At 38.0% G+C, this 17,964-nt stretch overlaps 1 protein-coding gene across 1 annotated transcript in view; it reads right to left on the bottom strand.

The window, feature by feature from the left end:
* Positions 1-2,769: 2,769 nt before the first annotated feature.
* Positions 2,770-17,964, bottom strand: part of fer1l4 (fer-1 like family member 4) — a 41,201-nt gene continuing 26,006 nt past the window's right edge. The window contains exons 15-49 of the mRNA XM_008409158.1: positions 17,836-17,915; positions 17,314-17,439; positions 17,155-17,221; positions 16,880-16,983; positions 16,378-16,486; positions 15,985-16,192; positions 15,338-15,470; positions 15,150-15,250; positions 14,990-15,077; positions 14,795-14,911; positions 14,553-14,705; positions 14,082-14,283; positions 13,866-13,990; positions 13,646-13,780; positions 13,164-13,337; positions 12,454-12,564; positions 12,205-12,366; positions 11,899-12,073; positions 11,023-11,135; positions 10,777-10,893; positions 10,510-10,549; positions 10,070-10,170; positions 9,184-9,318; positions 8,981-9,100; positions 8,744-8,871; positions 8,482-8,652; positions 8,080-8,234; positions 7,202-7,383; positions 7,017-7,102; positions 6,830-6,928; positions 6,604-6,721; positions 6,171-6,294; positions 5,281-5,582; positions 4,961-5,061; positions 2,770-3,277 (exon numbers count right to left, since the gene is read on the bottom strand). Of these exons, the coding sequence (XP_008407380.1) occupies positions 3,097-3,277; positions 4,961-5,061; positions 5,281-5,582; positions 6,171-6,294; positions 6,604-6,721; positions 6,830-6,928; positions 7,017-7,102; positions 7,202-7,383; positions 8,080-8,234; positions 8,482-8,652; positions 8,744-8,871; positions 8,981-9,100; positions 9,184-9,318; positions 10,070-10,170; positions 10,510-10,549; positions 10,777-10,893; positions 11,023-11,135; positions 11,899-12,073; positions 12,205-12,366; positions 12,454-12,564; positions 13,164-13,337; positions 13,646-13,780; positions 13,866-13,990; positions 14,082-14,283; positions 14,553-14,705; positions 14,795-14,911; positions 14,990-15,077; positions 15,150-15,250; positions 15,338-15,470; positions 15,985-16,192; positions 16,378-16,486; positions 16,880-16,983; positions 17,155-17,221; positions 17,314-17,439; positions 17,836-17,915 (4,643 nt within the window). The 3' untranslated portion in view covers positions 2,770-3,096. The remainder of the gene's footprint in view (positions 3,278-4,960; positions 5,062-5,280; positions 5,583-6,170; positions 6,295-6,603; positions 6,722-6,829; positions 6,929-7,016; positions 7,103-7,201; positions 7,384-8,079; positions 8,235-8,481; positions 8,653-8,743; positions 8,872-8,980; positions 9,101-9,183; positions 9,319-10,069; positions 10,171-10,509; positions 10,550-10,776; positions 10,894-11,022; positions 11,136-11,898; positions 12,074-12,204; positions 12,367-12,453; positions 12,565-13,163; positions 13,338-13,645; positions 13,781-13,865; positions 13,991-14,081; positions 14,284-14,552; positions 14,706-14,794; positions 14,912-14,989; positions 15,078-15,149; positions 15,251-15,337; positions 15,471-15,984; positions 16,193-16,377; positions 16,487-16,879; positions 16,984-17,154; positions 17,222-17,313; positions 17,440-17,835; positions 17,916-17,964) is intronic.

The raw sequence follows: 17,964 nt of genomic DNA on the forward strand, positions 1-17,964 counted from the left end.
CCCTTGTTTTTAAAGGGAGCTCATGTAATGTGCCACTTGAAAATGAGTCAAAACCTTTCCAAAAGCCGGATTCTAACCAAAACCAAATATATATATTTTTTAAATTAACAATTTGAGGAACTATTGTGTTCAATGTGTCGTGACTACATTAGCGTCTCCATTAAAAACACTTGTTACAGAGGTTTAGTCGTTTAATATTCCACCTGCAACATTATGTTCTGTTGAAAAAAAACCTTCAAGAATCTAAAATTCTAAAATAAAATGTAACTCTGCAGATGATTCTATAATCTAGGGATTTTCACCATCTGGCATCGGGGATGAGTCAAAAACAGGGAAGGACAAAAGACACTTTAGAAATACTTATTTAACATCAATATGGTGGCTGAATTCAGTAAAATCATGAAGTCAGTGTGTGAGACAAATGTAAACACCGTATATAACCTTAAACAAAATAAATCACAGCTAAACAAAAAAATAATAATTAAATCTAGGGGTTTTGTATAAGAGTAAATACAAAAACCAGCTGTTGGGAATCTGTTTGACACTTCACTTCAACCAGTGGATCATTCCCTGAAGGCTTACACAATCATCAATGTACTCCCAATATGTCCATCGTGGTAGATTATATGGAGAACTTTATTTTTAAAATAATAATAATTTAATGACTGAGAAGTTAATTTGACATTTCGGGAGACGTGCCAGTGTTAGTTTTCCTCCTCAACATTCATGTTTGTTCTCAAATGATCAGAGTGCCTCCTTCTAAAGGCCAGGTGACTCACCAACCCTTAGAGTTATCCTCTAAAACAGTTTGTAATCTTAAGCATAAAATGTAACCGTTGTCAAATGCTTCAAACTCGTCATCTGACATCATTTCCCTTGTAGCGTCTGAGCCAGAGAGTCTCACACTGAACCAGCTTTGCCAGTCTCAGAGGAAATAATCAGAGCAAACATCTGGACAGTAAACAAACTATTTGTAACTTCCTGTTGCACCAATAGAGGACAAGGACGAAGTCTGACTGTAGAGTCTTGCTCTAAGTTTGGTTCTTTTCACCTGTAGAAAGCAACTAATGAGGCAGAGGACAACAAATGGGTCATTCCAGGACTATTAAGACAGCAAAAAGCTGTAGGGGGTTGCAAAGGTATTGCTACCTTTGAACATTTTCACATTTTGCTATGTTTCAACTGAAAAAATGCAAGTTTTGTTTACAGGGGATTATTTAATTGACTGACTCAAACTAGGGGATAGCTGTCAAGTGAAAGGACATGTTTTACAAACATAACTTGAACCTGATGACCTGAATCAAAATGTACTTCAGCCAATTACCTTCAGAAATAAATAACAATGTTAAGTAAAATCCAGCTGTAGGCAATTTAACCTCAATATAAACCCAGCTGTTTATAAATGCCTCAGAGGTTTATTAGAGAACATTAGTGAGCATGCAAGAAAACCAATGAACTCAACAAATAGGTCAGGAATAAAGTTATGGAAAAACCTAAGGCAGGATTAATCCAGCATTTGTGAAGAGGAAAATTATTTACTTTGGGGGAGCAGCAGAGAGTAGCCTTGAACTGAAACTCTGATTTTTAAAGAAGAATGCAAAGAAAGAAAGCAGCTGTAGAAAAGAAGTCGCACAAAGATCTGTTTGCAGTTTACCAGAAGGGGACAGAAAACATGAGAATGAAGAAGATCTTGACCTTGAAAAAGAGGGCTTTAATCTCAATGGGGTTTTTTAACCTGGTAAAATAAAGGCTAAATGAAAAAAAAATTCTTTACAAATTTTATTCTTCTATTCTGGAATATTTTATTTAGTCTGTAAAGGCGTTACAGGCAAACCTTAAAAGCTTTCAGTTGTAACTGTAGAAAAGGACGGTTAAAAAAATCTAAGTGGTCTGAATAAAAGAGGCCAACYACACTTTTCAGCTTTTATTGGTTAAAAACAAGCTTTCATAAACATTTTCTATTGCACATCAAAATTATCTTTGTTTTGGTTTATCACATCACATTTGTGTAAAACATATCGATGATTATGATTGGAACATGAAAAAAGGTGGAAAAGTTCAAAGGGCAGCCCATTCATCAAATCTAAAAAACCTTTTTGAAGATTCCTGTAAATTTTCTAAAAACACAATGAAAAGATGACGAAACCAGATTCACCAGTCCGAGTTGTCCTTGTCCTGGAGTGAGCTGGAGGTCGATATGCTGAAACATGCTGATATGGTGAATTGGTTACCCTTCGATGAATTGAAAACATAACATACTGGACCCCACGTGAATGGGACACTGTTGTAATGAGTGACCTTTTAGTGAAAAAAAACACACAGTAAAGTGCCCACTCAGTGAAGATCATGAGATGTATTCTGTAAATCACTGTAATGACAGTCGGTAGTGAACGGGAACTCATTCTTGATGAAGGTTAATTGTGAAAAAAAGTAACCTTGACTGTTTTGATGATGTTACATCCACGTTTTCCTCAAAACAACAGTTTTATAATCATTTGTGAAAGTGTTGGTTTTGATCAGCATTAATTCATTTTCCATCAGTGTTTAAATATCACAATGCAACTGAATAATGTGCAATTTCTTGATTATTGTACTTTAGTAAATAATCAATGCCTTCCTGTCACTTTGAAATAATAAATCATTTTACTAGCAGTTGTCTAATTTCCACCTTCCAAGCCACTTACAGAGGTTGATGAATAAATATTTACTAATTTATTCAAAGAAACAAATTTAGCATCCTTATTAAACCAAAAAAATCAGAAATCATTTTAATTGTAAGCCAGTGCATTAAATTCAATATTTTTTCAAAATATAGCATAAATCTGATATGTTTTTAAAAATATAGACAAGAACATCAGCATAACTAACACGTGAGGAAATATATCACATTTTACTTAAGAAAAACATTATTTTCCTAAAACTTGAAGTAATCCCTGATTGGCTATGGTGACAGATTATGCCGATACTGAACACATTTCTGATGATTAATTTCTGTCGGTATTGTAGTGCAACGTGGTTAAATATATCAGTCTGAGAATGAAACCTGAAACTGTTTGGAGTTTTGCACAGCGCAACGGTGAGTCCCAGGAGGTTTCTTCATCCGTTGACGATGAGGGAACTGATTTCTCCTGGCAACGTGTAAACAATCAGGACGAGGAAGAGCGTCAGGATGATGAGGATGACCAGGGCTATTATGTACTTCTTGTAGTTTTTCCAGATTAGGAAGACAAAGGTCTTCATAGGATTGATGAACCAGTTGAAGCTGGTGGTAGGACGGCTGCAAAGACAAAAAAAGAAAAAAGCTTTTGTCAGCAAACTCTAATACAGTAAAATCTAACATTAATGCAAACATTAGTTCTGTTGCAGCATTTATACGTGACGTTTTTGTTCGGTTTACATGACAGGAAACAAATCTTTCAGGTTTCAGCTCAATCCCTAAAATGATACAACTAGTGAAAGAAAACATTTATTGACAGGCAAAGAAAAACTTCAACAGATAACAGATATACTTTCAAAAGAATAAAACTCACATGTAAGTTTATATGTTACCAAGAACATCTGATTACCAAGTTCTACCTGACTTATTGAGTCACAGGGAATAAAACTATATTTAATGAAAACTGGGAATCTTGAACATCCAATTTCTAACTACAAAGCTTAAAACTGAACTGCTGAAGGAAGCCCTGTCAGCTAACACCGACCCTGAGACAACATTTTCTAACCTCAGACGTCACCACACAAGACTCTCAAGCCTTTGTGCTTTTTATAATCAGATTTGAAGATACACAAATTACACGTTTTCACTCTAAATAGCACACTAACTTAGCTTCTCAAAAACAATTAAGCATAAACCACTTAGGTGGTTAAAGTTTTATTTGTTACAAACTTAAAATACATTGTTTCAAGGTCTGATCTAATTTTAGTAGGCCAGGAACTCAGATTTTCTTCATGTTGAAGCCTCAGTCTTTGCAAGGCAGCTGAACTGAGCTAAACAGACTTCAGCATCAGTTAGTAATACAAACTGATCACATCGTCGACGATACCTGTGAGCACAGCAGGACGTTTGTCTGACGTATTCTATGTCAGAATATTTCTGAAGATCATTTATGAAGAAGAATGGAGAAATAAACTGCCTGATTTTATAGCTTAATATTTCTGAAACTAAAATGTAAAAACAAAAAACTGAAAAAAATCAGTCTGTATAGAGTGTCACAATAGATTTTTAGCTGTTGTCCTGTCTAGTTTAATACAGTACATGTTGTTTATTATTATTATTATTATTATTATTATTATTATTATTATTATTATTATTATTATTATTATTATTATTATTATTATTATTATTATTATTATTATTATTATTATTATTATTATTATTATTATTATTATTATTATTATTATTATTATTATTATTATTATTATTATTATTATTATTATTATTATTGTTGTTGTTGTTGTTGTTGTTGTTGTTTTAGCACCTAGTGATCATCTTTTAAATGATGCACTTCCATTGATTTGTGTTCAATAATTTCTGATAGGATTTAGAATGGAAGTTGTTTTTTCTTCTCATAGACCCATAAGGTCTTTAGACCCTAAAATATTATTCATGTGTTAACAGAACTAGTGGTTGCTTAAGTTCCTAATTCAACATAAACAAGTGCTTTTTTAAAATAACTACTTTAGTCACAAAACCTTTTTAAGCAGTGCTATCTTGATTTTACATATGTTTTGCATTGTTAGACAGTCTTCATTTGTTGGAAGAGAAGAAAAAACAGCTCTTGATTCAAAAACCTGCAGCCCCTCTGGAAGACTCAAAAATGACTACTCATCCTCAAATATGAATATAGTCAGGCAGCATTCTCATTTTTGTCAGTTTGTGCAATCCTGATCTTCTAATTTAAAGTCCATATTTACTGCAGCATTTATATTATTGACATGTTTGTGTGTGACTGCATGTTACTTTGGTTTTTCCAGAGGTTCTGGCTCTTTGCGTCCACGCCCCACAGGGTTCGCCTCTGCCTGTTCCAGCGCCACCAGCTGAAGCTCCGCCTCCACCTTTCCCTTCACAGAGACAATTGGAGTGTTACAGATGTCCAACCTTAGCTATAAGTAGTTGCAGATGTATTGCATCAGTAACTGCAATAATAAGGTCAGTCTGTTGAAGATCTAGCAGTAAGAGATTCAACATCCCTTTTCTTTCAAAATACAATAACAGCTCTTCAGAGTTCATGTTCAAATTAATTTCAACAAGCATGATCAACGATCAATCTTTTCTTGTACCATTAACAAGTAAGTATTGCCCAAACTGTCAGAGTACTGGATGTCTTCTTTGCTCATCTGGCTTCTTTTGTCCTTGGTCTTTTTCTTCTTGCGTCCCTTCTTTTTAGCGTCTATCTTCTCCTTCTCCTCCCTCTCGAAGTCCTCAGCCGTCTTCAAGCGGACCAGCGGCCACCAGCCCTTCATCTTTTTAGCTCGAAAGATGGAGAAGCGAGGACTGGCCTGGTCCATGGCCATTTCAATCGTACATTTGCTGGACGTCTTTGCCGGTCGCACCATGCTGCTGAGGGAAAGCTCTATGGACCCTGAAAGAGAATCAGAACATGGATGATGATACGTTTTATTGCAAATGTAGACATAATAGTATACAGACATTTAGGACTCAATCAAGACTGAATATGTGGAATAAAACTCTTAAGATATTGACAGATACAATTGGCAGACACAAATAATGGTGAAATTTTACTTTACTTTTACTAAATTCTTCTATTTAACATTTGGCCAAAATTGTTTAAACTCTCAAAAAATGCAGGGCATGGTTGTTTTGTTTTGACTTAACATCATGCTAAAATATGCATGTGGCACATTGGACATGCATGATGGGTATTGACCCACCTCTGTAACAACACTAGGAATGTAACATTGTCGTTAACCAAGTCAAGAAATCTTTGGAATATGAAAGAATCAAGCTATTGAGTTGCCTTTCACTTGGAACAGAATAAAGSTTCTGTCTTGCATCATTTTGCTCTGCTGTCTTTGTTTTTTATGAATGTCAAACTGTGCTGCCTTCTGTTTTGCTATCACTTTCGAGGTATTTCCATAGTTCTGAACTTGCACCGGGCTAAATATGATTTTCTCAGATAGCAAAGAGTTTTTACCACTTTTAGTCTCACCTAGAAAGTCATTGGCTGAGATGCGATCGTAGTCCCACACCTGCAGCGTCAGAACAGCCGGCTGGCGAAACTCCGACTCCTCCAGGGAAAAGATGGACTCCTTCTTTTTGTACACCACTTCTTTCTACAGGGGCAGAAAGGGAATATTTTTAGCTGAACATTATAATTTTTCTTTGTATTTAACATATTTTCAAACACTTGTTTGTGTTGTTTCTCCAAGCTCTTGAGTTATTTTAAACTATGAAGCAATTTGAAATTGTTTAGTTGAGTTTATTCATGTGTGACAAAAGGTTTGTCAACATCTCCAGAATTCTCAATTAAGCAAAATGTACCTTGAATGTTCTGTTTTCTTGATTATAAAAGCCAGATAACATCAGAATACATTAAGTATCCCAGCTTTGTAGTAGAGACCTCAGGATTAACATGCATGTACCTCAGTGGGAAGGTAATCAAACCTAAAAACAAATCTCCAGTTGAAGTTTCCTTCACCAGTCAGGGAGTTAAAGTGGACATCAGTTTCCTGTTTATCTCCTTCCAGGCCTTTTATCCAGCTACGAAAATAATAAAAATAAATGTGATGGTGGTTGGACAGACTGCGTAAAGCTGGACCAACTGGTTCAGCATTGCAAACACGTGTTTTGAAGTGTAAGTCTACAAACCCCTTAACATAGATGTCAGAAGACGGGTCGCCGGTGAAAGGGTTGACGTCATCCAGAAACACGTCGTCGGTGTTCCAGATGATCACACGCAGCTCATACCTGTCACAATCAAAACAACAAACAAACATGAACTATTGTAGTTTTCTTTCTAGCCTGTTGATTTGCTCTCAGTAGTATTTCCACCTACATTTCAGGTAGACGAGGTTTTATGTCCACAGCAGGCGGAGCAGGGATATCGGTGGGAAACATGTCCACCCACATATGAAGATAACCCTGCAATTTGCAGCAGACATAAAAACGCTGTTGCGAGCGACCGTTTACACCATGTGCAGTGACTTGTTCTTAATTTTTGCTTTGTGGATGTAGGTGAACCTGAGGGAGTCCAGGATTGTCCTGGTTCTGCAGGGACCGGATCTCCACATGTTCCGGAACCAAAGGAACGGCTCCAGAGAGGAACTCCCTCATCTCCCCCCAGCGCTGCAGCACATTCAGGGATGCATGCTCCTCTATCTCTGCCTCTTCCTCTGGAGACCGCTCATTCTTCTTCAGCAGACCTGATAAAAATAACAACACTTCTATCAGAGCTGCTGCTGCTGCTGCTTTCAGTCTGWTTAGAAATCCAGCATGTCATATTTTCAAAAGTCAGGCATTTGTCAGTGAGCTGAAAAGAAGCTTTCCTAAATTACTGAAAATAGACCTGGAGTTTCTGTAGATGTGAAGTAGATGTGCAAAAGTGTTAGAGATAAATACYAAATGACTCAATGGTTTGATTCCAGTGAGAGATCTCAGAATGCCTTGACTCTGAGGTGGCTGTGCAAAAAGCACATCACACTTTTCAGATCTTTTTTTTCTTCTTTTTTGCATAAAAACTGCACACCGTGTCTCTTTTCCCTCTCACTTTACAATCATGTGCTACTTACTGTTRTAAGTGGGGTGAGTGTAAAATAACACGCTCATATATTGTTTTAAGTATAGTTTTACTTTTTTCTCATTTCTCAGCTTTTAAATGTTTTTGCTATATTTTATTATATCCTTCCACCTTGATGCTTATTGTAATATCCTTAATTGTGTTTCCTATCAGTAACATATAATTTGTCTTTCAGCAAGATATCAACCTGTTCACTCCCACAAATGTATTTTTCATATATCATAGTGCTTCAGGATGTAAACTCTCTTACTTACTAACTGCACMTGTTGAGATCTATTCTGTCTATTTATTTCTGTCTGTCCATCTTTATTCTCGGTCCCACCTTCAGGTACGGCATCTGGTGGTATTTTGAAGATCATGTTGAGGACTTTGACTTCAGACGTTCTGTACTCTGGAGACGGGATGCCATTCTTTCTGCAGAGCTCAGCCAAGATTGTTGATGGTTTCTTTGCATCACGCCACTTATTGTAACCATCGCTTTGAAGGCACAGAGAAAAGTACACATTGAATGAGTTATAGACATTGCACCCTATTGTACATGTATAGCTGTCAGGGTAAGATTTTATCTTAAGTTTTAGCACTTCTGTGTGGTTTTGGTGAAAATTCATGGTAGTTTTGTCTCTAAAAGAGCAAATAAAAGAGCAGCTATATACAGCTGTATATGTATATCATTTGTGCTAATATGTAGTTGAGTCTTGACACTAGCCTACAAAGTGATACTAACGTGTCATAGTAAAGAGCGAGGCCGCATGAGGCCCGATGGCGGCTGTAGAACCGATTCTCCAAATCAATCCGAGTCTCTCCAATAACATCATCTGCCCCAACCAGATCGTGGTCCATGACGGTTACAACCAACTCCGTCTCCAGGGGAAAAGACACTGTCAGTTCAAACACCCTAAAATACAGAGTTAGACATTTAGACAGGCTCTACGRCARGCAGGGATCAGAAGGAGAAAGCTAACTGGGAAATGGAAAGAGACACTGACTCTCCAAATATTGGGTTGAGCTGTTTGGGGATGTATCGATCTTTGGAGTCCAAGCATTGATCTCCCACCTTCACAACAATGTAAGGGTCAGCTTTACCGTTCGGGTCAGTGGGAGCCAAGCTGGTGGCCTGTAACACAAATCTGAATTAGATGTTGAGAAGATTCAAAGAATTCAAATATGAGATGTGCTGCAGAGTTTGTACTGTACATGAGTGAGAGACAAAAACAGACCAGTACCTTGACGATGTAAACTCTGACCAAGACTTTGGCGGGGGAATTTTTAGGAATCCCATTGGTGATCTGACATGTCGTGTCATCTCTGTCTTCCACATCGATGGGATAAACTAGGAAGGAACCCTGTGGATGAAAAGCAGGAACCAATAAAAARCTWTTCTACAGAAACACAGTCATATATAAATCAAGAGCTGCATTAGCGTCACCTTGTATTTTCCCATCAGCCTCTCCTCATCACCCTCCTCACTGTCCTCAGTGATGGCTTGGCCTTTATACAGGGGGAAGATCTGAAGCCAGTCCTGAAARTCACTGAACTCTGACTCCAGATCGCCCTCATACAGCTGAACACAAACAAAGTTGTTCCACTAAATAACTTGTTTTTGAATCATTCAGGAAGTATTCAGTCTAATTTATATAWTTTTTTTATTTCTCTGCCACATAAATTAGTGAATTAATRAATAATCTCCTCTACATTCTCTGATGAGCTTTGTGTCACAATTTTTTCAAGACTCCAGTTATCCCTGTTACTTGTGCATCTTTTTCTAACAAACTTTTTTCTTCAACTCAACTTTCCATTAGTGGATTGAGCATCTTTCAAWTCAACAGCCTTAACATAGAGTATAAAAGYAATTCCAACACTTCCAAGTTTAGCCTGTTTTCTTGTGAGACTGATAGTTTACTTAARTTACTTTTTGATTTTTAACTTGCAATTAATAAAAACTATGACACCTATAAAACCTGAACATGTAATTAATGGGATTTTCTCTGGTAGAAATCTCAAGGACAGCAATAGAAATAGAACCCATTTAAAATAGGTCTTAAGACTGCATTAGATGTGTGGAAATTAAATGCAGATGACTATTTATTATGAGTCTGTAGCTGTATGATAAAACATCAATTAAACGCTTGAACAGAAACTTAATCTTTGGAGTGGTGAAAATCATTCAAAGCTCACTTTTATGTTGAGAAGCAGACTGCTTCTCRACATCTTTTATCTGTTGATACTGTTCAGTACTGATCAGGTCAAAGAAATGATGGGCTCCTGTCTTTGAACATTAAATAAAACTTGAAAGAGTGATGTCTATTGAACACCTTTAGTGTGGCAATCTTTTTGCGTTTTGGAGGCTCGATATCATCCACATCAGCTTCTTCCTCCTCTTCTTCAATGTTTGCCATCGTCAGATTTACTCCGTCTGTGCAAAGCAGAAAAGTTATCTTTTAAAATACTTTAAAGATKTATCTATCCTCTTTTCATCTATTCATATTATAATATCCCTATTAGATATTAATTTATTGACTCCTACTCACTGGCAGCAATCAAAACTTAACCAAAGAGATAAATATGACTGAAATKTGTTTTTTCAGAAGAATAATGTTCAAACCTGGGCATATTCACAAAAAACATAARCAAGACTGTTTTAATAATAACTAAACTGYATAATCCCATATCTATTTTTCTGTCTAAAGTTGGATCAAATAAGGTTAAAATAACAWTCTGGCAGGTTGTTCATCAGATCTGAGTTAATCTGTACCTGTCTCTGCTTCTTCCTCCATTTGTTCTCTCTCTGCAGCCTGCACACAGGAACACATCATAATTTATTGAAATACATTTACTTTTTTCCCATTTTGTCACAGTTATGCATTACTTTCTGTTGGCATCTTGCATAAAACTTGAACAAAATATGTTGAAATTTACAATTGAAATSCAAGAAAATGTAAAAACGTTCAAGTGGCAGTAAGACCTTCACTGGACACAACGTACTGAGAAAGACCAGCCGGGTAAATGATCTGTGTCTCACCAGCTTCTCCAGTTCCTCCAGTGATGCATAGTAYTTGGACCACCAGTCCAGCTCCTCTTTCTCAGGAGCCTCTTCCTCCAGCTCCTCTGCCTTTCTCTTCAGCTTCTTCAGGGGAGCCTAAAGGCGTTTACATCAACCAGAAGAGTCAGCTGGCCAGACTTTCGTATTTTATTATGGGCAGCTGAAACATAATGTTTTGCTGTTGTGTCTCTCATAAGCAGAGCAGAGGGAGATGAATGTACTCACATTAACTATCTTCATGGGGTTAATGGGGATTTTTGATTGTTTGACTGGCAAACCGCTGAGCCTCATGTTCTTCACTGACGTCAAAGGGTTGATCTTCTTTGAATTATGCCTCACTAGAGAAAAGCACATACAAAGCTTGTAAAAATGTTTTAAACTGAAAAATCTGGGCAGTTCAGAGCAGCATGCTGCAGAGGAACATTATTCCACATTAGAACAGCTTCAAAKTYAGCTTTTTGGAAAATATAGCAATTTATTTTGCAGTTGAATCTCATCRAGCTCAACCCCATACCATCCATGAWAACCACATTCATCAACTACAATTATCTTCTTGTTCAACACATTGTAAAGMATCCTCCATTTAAACGTACGTGGGATTTGTCACTAATCCACCAGATGCARAAGTGTTAGGAAAAAAACAGCAGTTATTTTAATTGTGGGTCTCAGAAGAGTTTCACAAATGGTGTTGTTCCACWGCAGCTGCAAAGAATAACGTTAAACACTGGAAGATGGTCTGAAAGACTATCAGAAACCACAAGACACTGACTTAGATCAATTTCAGTCTAAGTATGGTTTGTTTAAAGTAAAACAGAAAAAAATCTGATGTAACTGAAAGCAGAGCAAATAACTAGTAGTGCAWGCTGAAATGATAAAATAGAAGAAATATTTTTTTGTCCCTCAGTGGAGAAATCCATGTAACCAGCAGCAAAGYTGTAAGCAAGCAGAAGCACACMGATTCACACACAGTAAAATAGRACATCAAATATAAGAAACAGGAGACTTTACAGGAAGGGCACAAACCTGAACTCTAAAAAATATATAAAATCTCCAAATATAGAAAATTCTAACTTGTTTTGCAGAGTTGACCAGTTTTGTTACCTTTTGGTTTTGGTTCTTTTTCTTGTTCCTCTTTCTCCCCTCCACATTCCCGTGGAGCGTAGTTCATGAGGTTCTGGACAACATGGGACCCAACCAGAGCAAGGTGACCGAATGCCCGGTGCTCCACCACAAACACCGTCAGAGGAGGGTGGAGGTAGGACTGCTCTGGAAGCTCCTGACAGAACCAAAGGCAGAAAACAGCTGGATGTTCTAAACAGAATGTCTGGAGCTGCAGCTACTGACATTCATCACAATTTATCTTAGATAAATCTAAATGCATTTGATGGCAGGAAAAAAGAAACAGACCACATCAATGTAGCGGACCACTTCCTTAAAGTTYGGGTTGGTCTTGTAGCTCTGAATCTCTTCAGACTCCAGCTGCTGTCCTGCACACTCCACCCTCACCTGTGGCCGCTCCACCTCAAACAGCTGCACCCTCTTTAGCTCCCGCAGACCCCAAAACAGAACCTGAACAAAAGAAAAAGAAAAAAAAACTGCAGAGAGTCGTCTTCTTTAAACTTTTAAACAGAATGTGCGTGCTTTTACAAGCTCCACCTCGATTCTGAAGGTCTTCAGAGCAGGTCGGACTCCCTCTGGAATGACGTAATGTTTATGTTCATTGTCGTAGGTCAGCTCCTGAGGATCCACACTGAGGGGGAGGCGAGGCTTCAAGGGATTGGGTCAAAAGACAGCTTTAATCTTATATAGTGTTATTGTTTGTAATGTCACAATTATATAGTAAAATAATCAAGTTGATARCATCTACCATTCACAGACTAACGACAAACTTGCATTGCACTCACCAGAGTGAGGTTGCATCTTCTAAGGTGCCTTTTAAAGTATTTACAACTGTTGAGCTTTTCACATTTTCTCAAATCTCTGTTTATTTTATTGGACTTTTGTGTGTTTGGCACAAAAAGCAGTCTGTTTGGAGAATGTCTCCACCAGCCCTGCAAATGGAGTACATCTAGAAAGTCCAAGTGTTTTCCACTTTACTTTGAAAAATAGTTCAAATTTGGTGAGACTGAATGATTATATTTGTGAGCATGAAGTCTGGCTATAGATTCCYAATTAGATTTGGGTCCCAATTTGGTCCAAACGATGAAACTCAAGCATTTTCCCCTTCCATTCCACGATTATGCTCTACAACTTKTTGTTGTRTCACATAAAAGTCTAACAGAGTATAATTATGCYTTTGGTTAAYGTAACAAAATATGATGCAAATGTAGCACTTAGAGTGAGACTGATTGATTTACTAGGCTTACYTCTCCAAAAGCAGAGTAGTCAAGCTCAATGAGCTCAAAGGCAGCCAGCAGCTCTCCGGCGGGAACCCGCCCCCTGCTGACGTCATAGAACTGAAGTCTGGGYTTTTCATAAAACTGCTCCACAGTTTTAAACTCAGGCTCTGCATAAGCTYGGCCCARAGGCTTTGGACTGCCCTGCATAAACACAGAGATTCACAAACTGCTTGAAACCAAGTTGTCATTCTGCTGAGTTGTCCACATATCAGATAACTTACTTTATTTCACTGACTTTCAAACAGATTCATYATTGATCTAGAGATTAAAATGAATAGGTGCAACTTTTTCTCTTTATTTTTATCACCTAACCCATCAACCATTTCCAACGCGACTGATTTGGATTGTTTTCAACTGGATTATTGCAAAAAMGTCATTTGGACTCATGGTTGAACTGGAAGCAACTGCCTAACCTATGGAGCAYCAGAAGAAAAGAGTTGTCGATTTACCATTGTGTCATGATCATAGATATTGATGATAATGAGAGGTGGGTCTTGCTGAAATTGTTCCTTCGTTCCTTCCAGCAGAACTTTGTCAAACAACAAACACTGACACCAGGAAGGAGAGAGGGTGTCTGACAACACCTGTACAAAGTCATACAGATACAGATCAGGTTATTTGGTGCCAGAGCAACCAAGACCTTTAAACCAGTAGAGTAGCGGGACATACCCTGGTGACCTGGCACTGCGTAGAGAAGACCACCCTCGCAAACGGATCTGACAGGCCGTCGTCATCTGCAGCCATAAGGCCACGGCCCTGGTAGAGGTGGCACCGCAGCTGGAAGTACCTGCTGTCTGTAGAGACAGAGATTTTCAAAGGTTATCTAGAACAAGATTTCTGATTAAACTATATATCTCTTGCTTTTTTGATGATCAGYTGACTCACCCTGGCAGGACAGACTRACAGGAAACTTTCTCCTTCCCTCCACAGKAAGTTGCCTCTGTGTTTCCTCCTCCTCCATCTCCTCATAGATTGGCATGAACTCTTCTGGTAGGCTGTTGATTGCCTCCTTACTGTACTTGACAGGACCAAGCCACAGGTACACCTCCAGCTTTGCAAAGGTTTCACTTGGGGAGCATCCTGGAGACTACAGCACAATGAGAAAAATTACTTAAACTTCCCAATATCACCTGCTCGCCACAGCAAGCAAATGATGAACAAAAGATTCAGGATGCAAACCATGTTTTAAACCTTAAGCATCACAAATGACGCAGTCTTAATACAAATGTTTTGTACTGTCTAGGAACCACATAATGTTCAGCTCAAAGCATTTACACCTGGGCCTCCTTACTGCTTTATTTGTATAACAATGACACCCATCAACTTTAGGATTATATATAAAAGCAGACGGATAACCTTCATGTAGAGAGTGGTGATGCGGCCACAGTCCCGCCCCTTCTGCTCCTCCACCAGTGAGAAAAGGATGGAGTGGGCAGGAATCCTGACGTAAGCCAGTCGTTTGCTTCCATTAAGTAACCAAAGAAAAGCATCTGGGATGGTGCTCTGGGGCTGCAGGTAAGACATGTCAGCACTCAGTCAAAGAATGCTCAGTCTTTGTGGTGATTTGCAGTTTGCACGACCTTTCTGTGTTGCCTAACCTCCACAGCCAGTTGTCGAAGCTTCCTTAAGATCTTCCAGCTTTCCATCAAATGCTCTTTGGTTTTGTTTCTGGTAATCCTTCGCCTGATTCTGACTGCCTGTCTGGCTAGTACAACCTACAAACAGCTAAACGGTCAGCTAGAAACCGACAATCACATTGTCAGCGGCAGAAACAAAGCTGAGAATAAACTCACCAAATTCTTTTTGATAAACTCCCTCCTGCATTTATCCAGGCTGTTGGGACGGGACTGTGACCTCCTGTCTGAGAAAGCGCTGAACTGTCTGACAAAGGAAGACACCAATCAGACAGTAAACCAAATACCTTTCTAATTAACCTTTCTGATTGAAACTCACTTGCAACACGTCACCAGCTCCAGTAACACCTCAGTCAAAATCTCCTTTGCTTTACCCTTCGGCCTCCGCAGATCACTTTCCACCTGATTGAGACCAATCTCCTAAAATACAGAAGAAGAACCTTGGAGACACTGAATGATTCATTAAATGTCATTTTTGAGAACAAATTCAAAGCAMTTGACTCCCACCAGTCTGTCGGCCATCTTGCTAAGCCAGTTGGCCTGATAGAGACGAAAGCTGTGATCTTCAAACTGACTCCAGACATACAGACAAGGCTTCAGRTTTGCTGACGGGGCCTGAAGCTGAATACACTTAAATGACCTAAAAACAAGGAAAGAGACACACAGAAGCTGATAAACATGAGTGCATGTAGTTATAGGATATAATCTGGTTTCTCTTTAACAATCACTACCAGTTTATTAATCCACCCACCCAGGTTAATTTATAATTTAATTAATTTAATCTAGAGTAATTTTACTCTAATAAYTGGTCTTCCTCATCTGAGCACCAYACATATTTCATTCTTCAAAGGGTTTGTTTAATTCATCTTCATCCTTGATAGGCATGGGAATAAGGAAACATCTCATCTAATTTAACGATACTAAAAATTTGACTTGATAAAGAAAAAAATTGTTGTTTAGAGTTGGTGCTGCTGATCATTGCTCATCGCAAATTTACATCACAAGTGTGACAACAAACCCTTTGGAAAGAAGAGTTTTCCATGTTAGAGTGGAAGTAATTTATGAAGTTGGAAAACTTTTAGAGCATCTCCTGAATTGTGGGGATAAAGCATGTCTAAAGAAACCACCTGCTGGTTTGATTTTTGACCGTGTACCTGTCATAGTCAGTGGGCTGAGGTCTCATGGCAGAAGACACAGATCTGTTCTCAGCTTCAGGATTCGTCATCTCCTCTCTGTCCAGCTCATCCTCCGACTCCAACAAACCGTGTGTTTCCTCAGTCAGATCTTCTCTGCTCCTCCTCAGCTCCTCCCTGCTCTGGCTTTTCTTAGATCTCCCAACTCCCACTGCCTTGCCATAATTTCCTGCCAAACACAAATAGATGAGAGGCCTCCGGGATTAGCTGTCAGAAAACAAAAGTTGACTTCAACCTGACGGCGTATAGATTAATAAGAAATTGAGTTTTTTGTGCCCCATAGACTGCAATAAATCCCAGCGCACAATGCATTAGCAATACAAAAAACATGTATTATGTATACACAATGTTTACCTATAGAGAGTTCAAAGGTTAGTGGTTTTGTTCCTACTGTTGGGTCTATCATTGTCACTTCAAACAAAGACGCAAACAGCAGAAACTCCTCCTTCTGTCCCAGATAACCCTGAAGTAAACATAAATATATTGTGAACAGTAAAAGATTTCACTAAGGTTTCACATAACTTCTATAATACAACCAAACATATGACAACGTTCCAACAGTTTAATTCTGAAAATATGAGTTAAAATGTCACAGACAAAAGTGAATTTAAATTTGAGAGAATTAAAACTACTAAAACTCATTAATGCTTTTTTGTGCCGATKTTTGGTTTGTCCAAATTTTACTAAAATTAATTTAACTTTATTCAACATTGTTTATTTTCCCCTCCTTTATTCACCTGATTAATCCCTGAAAATAATGATGGCACTTCTTCCTTTTAATTCTTAAAGTTTCTTAACATGACCATAAAGTGGAACAACATCAACAGACTAAACCAAACTGAATGACCATGCTGACCTCAGGCAGAGGATGGATCTCCTCAACTTCCACAGCGACAGACTCTGGCACCTCAACTCCTGCTTCTTCAGCCTCATCAGCTAATCCACTCGGAGCTGAAGTTGCTTTGGCAGCAAAAAAATCCAAAAAATGTTGTAAATATTTTTTTTCTTCCTTTTAGCCAATCAAAAGTGATAATTGCAGTGTTGCAACTATCAAAGATGGCTGACGACCCATTTTATACCAACATGTGAAATCTTTTGATGGGTAAAACCAAATTCATTGTAAAATCTCACCTTCCTTTTTTTCTTTCTTGCTGCTCTTTTTCTTCTTTCGTCCAAACTTGCCACGTGCTCCTTTCACCTTCAAGAGCCCATACAATAAAAGTGTCACATATTCAAATCAAACAGTTGATAAAGCTGTTATTTACAACCGCAGTATTTCATGAGTGATACCTTTACGGCTGCAGCAGAGCCGGTATCTGTGGGGACGGCGGATGGAGAGGAATAAACATCCATGGAGAGAGCCAGGAGGATTCGACCTCGATAGAAGATCCCTTCACCCAAACCCTCGTTTAAGGCCTGAAAWAAATTGTCTTTTTAATACTATTTATTTATACCTTGACTACATTTTATATATTTCCTGTTTTACTTKAAAAAKATGGTTGAAAAAACCTTCTCTCAGCATAACTTGACCTTGTCAAAAAGTAACTATGTTCAACAAGTAGCAGCTTCTCTTGTTTTTAAGTAAGTAAATAAATGTTGCGTTATAATGACAGTCTCGTGAAAAATCAGCTAAAGTTTGATGAGTCTAACAAATTCTTACCCTTCATTCTGTTTTTGGCCAAATTAAATGAATATGCTTATGTCTATAGTCTTCATGTAAATATAACAGGAATTTTTTACCTTTAATTTAAATATGTAACATAAACTCTTCACTGTTGCAGTAAATACTTAGTTCATCTGAATGTATTTTACCTGGTGGACGTCTCCCAGGGTGGAGTTCTGTGGAGAACCATAAAGATTAACCCAACTTGGACCAAAGGTTGGGTTAAATCCTGCAAGGAGAAACAAGGGGAAAAAAAAACATGAGGAGTATTAAAAATT

Source organism: Poecilia reticulata, linkage group LG5 (genome assembly GCF_000633615.1).
Source record: "Poecilia reticulata strain Guanapo linkage group LG5, Guppy_female_1.0+MT, whole genome shotgun sequence".
In the NCBI taxonomy this organism is placed as follows: Eukaryota; Metazoa; Chordata; class Actinopteri; order Cyprinodontiformes; family Poeciliidae; genus Poecilia; species Poecilia reticulata.